This window comes from Pectinophora gossypiella, chromosome 12, assembly GCF_024362695.1.
Source record: "Pectinophora gossypiella chromosome 12, ilPecGoss1.1, whole genome shotgun sequence".
In the NCBI taxonomy this organism is placed as follows: Eukaryota; Metazoa; Arthropoda; class Insecta; order Lepidoptera; family Gelechiidae; genus Pectinophora; species Pectinophora gossypiella.
The window spans coordinates 13,391,428-13,399,020 of NC_065415.1; the positions used below are offsets into that span (position 1 = coordinate 13,391,428).

General features: G+C 37.3%; 1 protein-coding gene across 2 annotated transcripts; it reads left to right on the forward strand.

The window, feature by feature from the left end:
* The first annotated feature begins 42 nt into the window (after positions 1-42).
* Positions 43-6,566, forward strand: LOC126371202 (MMS19 nucleotide excision repair protein homolog). Of its 2 annotated transcripts, XM_050016453.1 has the most exons (7): positions 43-310; positions 539-922; positions 1,748-2,097; positions 2,250-3,707; positions 4,267-4,533; positions 5,235-5,402; positions 5,900-6,566. In XM_050016453.1, exons 1-7 carry the CDS (start codon positions 223-225, stop codon positions 6,101-6,103), a joined length of 2,919 nt encoding a protein of 972 aa, XP_049872410.1. In that variant the 5' UTR covers positions 43-222; the 3' UTR covers positions 6,104-6,566. The 2 variants fall into 2 exon arrangements, with proteins under 2 accessions (XP_049872410.1, XP_049872411.1); XM_050016454.1 differs by lacking the exon at positions 43-310 and having other exon boundaries at positions 545-686.
* Positions 6,567-7,593: the final 1,027 nt, after the last annotated feature.

Below are 7,593 nucleotides of genomic sequence, written 5' to 3' on the forward strand. Positions count from 1 at the left end.
TGTCCTTCGTTCTTTTTGACAGATGTAAATTAAAATATTTAATAATAACCTCAAAATTGTTGTGGAAACTTTTTTTTGTTTTGTGCTTCTTATCTAAATTGTACGTAATTAGAAGTATAATTCAGTAATTAAATAAACTATCAGTAAATGAAAATGCCTGGCATGTCTATATAATAATTAAATACTCCGAATAATTTAGTCTGAAGTACCAAATTCTTAAAAATGGAATCTGTGTGGTTTAAACCCAGCTTAGCTGACGAAATTATGAAAAACACTGAGATTTTTGATCACACACAAAGTATTGTTACTGGTAAGTCGTAATAGTTAATTTTATAACCTATTTTATCTATACTTCTGAATTCGGAATTTGATAAAAATAATTATGCTTCTGTTCTAAACTAGAAGAACCTGTCTATTTTTCTGCTATAATTGTTGCTTCTAAGATTTTGTAGTATCATCAAGGCAATAAAAAAAATAGTAAGTTTTTACTAGTATACCTGCAACTTTATACTGACCTCATATTTCTTATCATTTTCAGATATTCTGTCCAACCGATTGGACATTACCCTCCTTGTAGAAAACATGGCAGGGGTTCTGACAGACAAAGATGCAGAGAACCGTGAACGTGGAATGCGATTCTTCACAAAAATTCTCCGGGAGCTCCCAAAGCATTACCTAAATGATATGCAAGTGAAATTTATATCCAAATTTTACGTTGATCGGTTGAAGGATAACCATAGGGTGGTTCCGCCTGTACTAGAAGGATATTTAGCACTTATTGATATGAAGAATTATGATATACAATTCAGTGGCGAATTCTTCCTAGTTTTGTTTAGGGAAGTCGCCTGCCAGTCTCAAGTGAGACAAGACAGGTATAACATCTATTTAATCATACAGAAGTTGTTGGACAAGAATATTGAATGTGAGTTTTGTTTTTCTTTATTTTTATATAAGTGCAAGACTCCTACACTTGGGATAACCTGTAGCAATCTACAGTAATCTACATGCAGGCATCCCAACAATGGGCGGGCATGCCTTACACGCCAATACTGCTTAGCCAAAAATGCTTATGGTTGGAAAACCAATCGCAAGTTAGAGAGGGAAAAAAAATAAGTGCAAGAAATTTTATTGGATTCTTACAGTGTGATACCAAAACAATGAACAAAAGATGAACAAGTAAAATATAGTCTGTGTCCAAAGTCCTGCAGCTGTGGCGTTACTGTCGCAGATTTTGCATAGAATTATTATGACTTGTCAATTAGTTTCATTAAATTCCTCAACTTCTTTCGTGGAGAGGATTATCATTTTAAACCTAGTTTATCTTTAGTCTTCGAATTGTAATAAGGCATTGTTTATAATATGAAAATAGGTTAAAAAATATGTTTACAAGTAAGTCTGTATAGTTTTCTATCTTTGCCATTACTTAATTTATAATGTTTTACAGTAAATACTAATTTAATCTGAGAATGATGAAATGATAACCTTTTGTTGACATAATGACTATAGAAGTTATTTGGTATATTGTATTAGATAAGAATATTTCATCAGTAATAGTTCTACAGAAATTCCACAGAATCTTTTAGTAATATTAATGTATACCTATTCTTTGTTTATTGACAAACATGGACACAAGTAAATGCTGCTTATGCTTTCTAAATAATAATAACAATAAACCTAATTTGATTAATAATGATAATTTCCAGCAAATCTTGACCTTCATCTGACCTAAACTTTCTTTTCATTCCAGATATGAAGAATCTCGGTCCAGATTTCGTATATGGAGTAATATCAGCAATGGACGGGGAACGGGACCCGAGAAATCTCTTATTCCTATTCTCATTTCTACCCAGATTCATATCACAAGTACCTCTAGGCCATTTGACTGAGGAGATGTTTGATGTGGTGTCCTGTTACTACCCTATTGACTTCCATCCGTCTCCTGGGGACCCTGCAGCAGTCACCAGACAGGATCTAGCTAATGCTTTAGCTCCTTGTCTCTGTGCCATTCCCGCCTTTGGAGAGCAATGCTTAATATTACTTATTGAAAAATTAGATTCGAATTTACAAGTGGCTAAATTAGATTCTTTGAAGTTATTGGTAAGTGTTGGGTTATCTATTTACTTTAATAATGTTTAAAAATCAATTTAATTTCTGGTTTATATTCCGATAGAACAGTAATTGTATTTGATTCAGAAATATCCACAAACATTTTCAATTTAACTAACTTAAATTTTTCTATCCACTTTCAGACCGAAACTTGTAAAACCTTTGGCCCAGAGTGCTATGGGCCATTTTTAAAGGCGTTATGGGGTTCTATTCGCCGAGAGATATCACACAAAACTGATGAGGCTCTTAAAATGGCTGCACACGAAGCATTGTCTGCTTTAGTCACTAAATTGTCCAGCACTGCCAACACTGATCAAGCTTTCGAAACCTTTGTTGAGGGAATACTTATTTCAATGCAAAGTGCTATCGCCGAAGCTACTACAGTAATTCAATTCGTTCACGCAACCAAAGTGTTACTGACAACAGCAAATGCTTCAAAAGAATCATGCGTAATCATATGTGGGAGCATGATACCAGCAACTATAGCTTTCTACAGTTTTAAGACTTCTAAAAAGCTACAAATATGTAGCTTGGACTTTTTAGGTGAACTTTACGATCTAGCGAAACATTGGGAAGTTTTAGATCGGGTTCAGGTACAGATCAAAGAAATACCCCAGCATTGTTTGACCGCTGTCAGTGAGACATCAAAGGAATATCAAATAGCAGGATTCAAGACTCTGATTAAAGTGATAGATGTGTTAGAAACGGACCTGGTGGTACCATTTGTCGAAGTGTTAATTCACAACGTACAGTATTCTCACGAGACTGACTTGTTATCTACTAGCGTCGAAACGGTACATCATATCGCCCAAAAATATCCTGAATTGATCATGAGTTTGGTAGTCAAAGGAAAATGTGATTTAGGGAATTTAACAGCAGACCTAAACGCTTTACGCGAACGATTGAACTTGCTATCGAATTTGCTTAGCATAGATGATTTTACCAAAGTGATTATTGAGGAAATGTTGAAATTGATAGTTGAGAATGATAAAGAAGCGCCTAAAGTAATAGAAGCGTTGAGTGAGACGATGTCTAATACAAATTTGTATTCAGACAAGAAAGTGACTCAGATTGAGAGTGATCATAATCTTATAAATTCTGTAGTGGCGTGGTTGTTCATCGAAATAGAGTCTACCTCTCAAGAAGTGCTCGCTCACGGTTATACTTTGATATCGAACACTATGGGTAGTCTTCCTGCAGCAAAGCAAATAAACATATTAGAACAGCACACACAGATAATACTAGACAAGTGCAAGATGCATGAAGTTTACTTCCTTATTCTGGAGAGCTTGTACAATTCTGTGCATCAGAGTGTTTACAATGACAAGTTTCCAGATATTCTGGCTTTGTCTTTGAAATTGAGTTTGACGTGTGATAATGAGATGATTAGGACGAAAGCGTGTGCGTTAACGGCACATTTTCTGAATAAGGCTGACTATGGACCTAATTTTGAGCTGCTGTATGAATATTTGAAGAATTATCTGTCGTCATGTAGCGGTATGGACAACGCGGTGTGCCCAAGACTGATAATGTTGTATGGTTGGATTGCTAAAGCGTTGGTCATGAGAGGTAGCGATATGTTCATGTTTTGGTTGCAAAAGGTGAGGCTTAGTTTTGTATTTGGCATTGTAAATTTTAGCCAAGTTGCAAACAATTATGACAAGCGACAGTGGCTGTGACTGTGTATGGGATTGACATGTCACCTTATGTCAACCTCATACATTTTTATCACAGACACTGTCAATTGGCATAATTGTTTGCAACTTGGGCCTTTGATGTATTTGACAACAGATTAGTGACGGTATGGGGTTGACATGTCACATTATGTCAATACCATACATTTTTGTCACTGTCACTGTTAATTATCACAATCATTTGCGACTTGCCCGGCCCCTGATGTATTTGACAACAGATTAGTGACTATATGGGATTGACATGTCACATTTTGTTGATCCCATACATTTTGGCACTGTCACTGTCGATTGATTGCCCAGCCCCTGATGTATTTGACAACAGATTACTGACTGTATGGGATTGACATGTCACATTATGTCAATTCCATACATTTGTATCACTGTCACTGTCGATTGTCATAATCGTTTGCGACTTGGCCAACTCCCCTGATGCATTTGACAATATATTTAAATATCTCTTTTTCAGATAACAACAGTACTATTAAGTCCAGATTACGCGAAAGATGCCGCGGAGTCTATAAAACTGGTTATGTCTAGTCAGCCATCTTACTTCACCACTCGCCATCACTGCAGGCTAAGTCTCCTATACAAGCAGAGAATGTTCGTAGCCTTCGCCGGACTCGCTGAGAAAGTTGGCAATGTGACCGCAGAGACCAAAGAACACTACCTGCTTAGTTGGGCGTATGTGATCGGACGAGCGCCTAAAAGTGTACTTAATAGTGAAGTTAATAAGGTACGTATTGGCCTGACTGTAACACTACTGTTTAAAACAAAATCATTGAACACATTCAGCTGCTTGTCTTCCTTTAAAAACTGACAGAGGGATTTTTTCTTGCACACATGAGTCACTGTGGTCCTGTGGTGCCCTGGCTTCCTTCTCAAACGGGGAGCGTCGGTTCGAAACCCGGTACCGGACTTGCACCAATGAGTTATTAATAAGTGACCAATTAAAAGTGCACTTTGCACTAACACAGTTGGCTCGACCATTATAGACGGCGTCACGGCTCACCACCTATTTATTACGTTTGTCTAACAGAAAGCTCGGAGAAGTGTCGGTACTTAGTACATCTGGCGGTGGATGTACCTCTGACTGCCCCAATTGAGATATAGTCGTGAGATTATGTTATGTAACATAATGATGATGTACCATTACGCGATGGGCTGCCAGACCCGCATCGATATTTTGGCTTCATATTGGATATTGCATCGAATAGTGGTTGCAAGTTGTCGTATACATATTACGAAATTACTGGCGTGGTGAATTTACGTCTGTTTACTTATTAAAAATAGAATCTAATAAAATACCTACTTTTACTGTACGCGTTCTGAAACTCTTTCAACGCAAATTATTTGTAATATTTTTGCCTAACCATTTGCTAAAATATATTGACAGGATACATAATGTATTAAAGTTACGATTGTCTATTATTTTAGATCGCGCCTCTAGTAATAGACTCGCTAGAGTACGACAACAAGGATCTCCTTCTCGTCATGCTGGATGTGCTATGCCACTTCGTGCAGTCAGCCCATGTTGTCGTCTCGGATAGTCTTCAAACCATCCTGCCCAGACTGGTCAACTTATCTAGATATGTTAAGTCTATGGTGAGTATTGCGTTACCAATTGGTACCGGACGCCGAGCTCCCACTTTGGGTCTTAGGGTGGTATTAATAAACTAATCTCAGCTTCGAGTCTGCCCTCAAAATCATGTCAATGTGACAGTTCTCATATAAAGAGCATGATCTTGAGGGTAGCCTCAGCTGACATTAGTTTATTAATACCACCCTTACTGTAGTTTAAAATGGCCGTAATTCGCTAAGGACTAAGGAAGTGCGCGTATGGAGAGATTTTAACAATCCAATAATGCTGGACGTTGTCTGACAGTTCTGACACCAAAACAAAAAACTATCGTGGGGTGACTAGCAAAAAAACATAGGCAGGTACCTATAAAAAAATATGAGGGATTTCCCTTTTACTATCGGTCTTCGCATAATGCGATCTCACTTTGAATGAGAGAGTGAGAAAAGTCTATTTCTTACTTTGTTTACGAACATGACAATATCGCCAATATAAAGACAGCATTCATTATTTACACTTTCAGGACGTCAGAATAAAAAGCCTGCAATGTCTCTACGACATAGCCAACGCATACCGCACCGCTCTACTGCTCCCGTACAAGCCCGACATATTGGTCGACCTGTCGCCTTCGTTGGATGACAAGAAACGCTTAGTGCGCAATATGGCGGTTCGCGCGCGAACCCGCTGGTTCTTGATTGGCGCGCCGGGCGAGGCGAAGCCTAACTGACCAATAGGATTGTAGCAGCATTCAAAAAATAGAACACTATTTTTGTTTTTAATTTCTCGTGATAAATTGAAACAAGGTTTTTTCTGCCTCTTCTTTCGTCTTTAATTTCTGTTTTTATTTTATTCTATCAAAATACTTCAACGTTCCTTTCACTTTAAACGAACATATATACTTAACGAAAAGCTTTGTTTTAATTTACCATGGCTATTGTTTAGTAAAATTCTAAATATAAATTGTTATCTAAAAATATAAGTTGGTTGTTTTAGTTTTTAAAATTAATAAGCAGCTAATCGCATGTTCAAGTATGTACGATAAAAACAATATTTCCATTAATTTTATGATTGTATGATCTGACAATATACAATTTACAGAAAAATCGTATCATAAACTTGTTACTGAATGCTTGTTTTTAATAAAATATAAAAATAAATATCGACGTAATAAATTGTATATTTGTATTTAATCTGTTTTATTGAAGAACTAGCAGCTTGTCTCAGCCTCGCTTAGTACAATTTTTGGCCTTGAAATGCAGACGATGACAGTAAAAACTTCATGAAAATGCATGTAGTGGTTCTTAGGATTAGCCCGACACGCAGAACATTGATATCAGTAAACCGTCTCCAAAGCACCTGATTATTGTAAAGAGGAAATGTTTTCATCACGCTTGTATTCCCGAAGGAGTAAGAAGTGTGTAGCACGGTCACGAGTACTAATATGTATACACTTTGATACCATGTCACATTAACTTTTTTGACAAATTGAACCGTAAGTCTTATTAAATGTCAAAATATGATAGTGCGGCAGGATCCGATTCTGACGTGGTTCATGTAACGAACACGTACTTATATCAGTAAGTAACCGGGTCCAACGAACGTGCCTTTCGAAGCACGGGCCATCTTACTTTCGGACAATCGGGTGATCAACCTGCGATGTCCCAACCAAACTTGGCTCACAAACTGAGTTTTGTGATATGTCCCCACTGGATATTGAACTCAGGTCCACGCTCAACCACTGGACCATGGATGCCGGTTACAAACGCTGAAAAAGAAATAAAAAAACAATACAAAAAAAAAACAACAATTTATTGCGCATTCAAACAGAACGCTATTCTTAACAATATTCAAATCTTTTCCTTAAACACCATCATTTCAAGACGTTTGACATTGATACCTTTGCCTATACCGCTGCGGATTAGCGAGACAAATCCGGGCCCACTAACAATTTGATTTGATTTGCATAATCGCTTATCACAATTGCGCGTTTGCCCACTTTAAATGGTAATGAAGGACCCTGGTTTTTTGGGCTGGGAACAGGATGAATGGAGGGATAAGATAGGAGGCTAATAAATCTTAATTTTACATTTGAAAGCTCCGAAACCGTACTTGAGAATGAGATATAAATGGCCGTTTTCAGGCCCTGTTGGTCGGGATGGAGGACACTGCAGTGTTATAGCGTTTATGAGCCACGCGTTTTCCTTTTTATCGTTAAAT

What these genes read in the sequence shown, in the direction of transcription:
- LOC126371202 (XM_050016453.1), top strand. Translation starts at nt 223, where the DNA reads ATGGAATCTGTGTGGTTTAAACCCAGCTTAGCTGACGAAATTATGAAA. An exon ending in TTAATAGTGAAGTTAATAAG is followed by an intron (nt 4,534 to 5,234) that starts GTACGTATTGGC and finishes CTATTATTTTAG; the next exon opens with ATCGCGCCTCTAGTAATAGA. An exon ending in CTAGATATGTTAAGTCTATG is followed by an intron (nt 5,403 to 5,899) that starts GTGAGTATTGCG and finishes TTACACTTTCAG; the next exon opens with GACGTCAGAATAAAAAGCCT.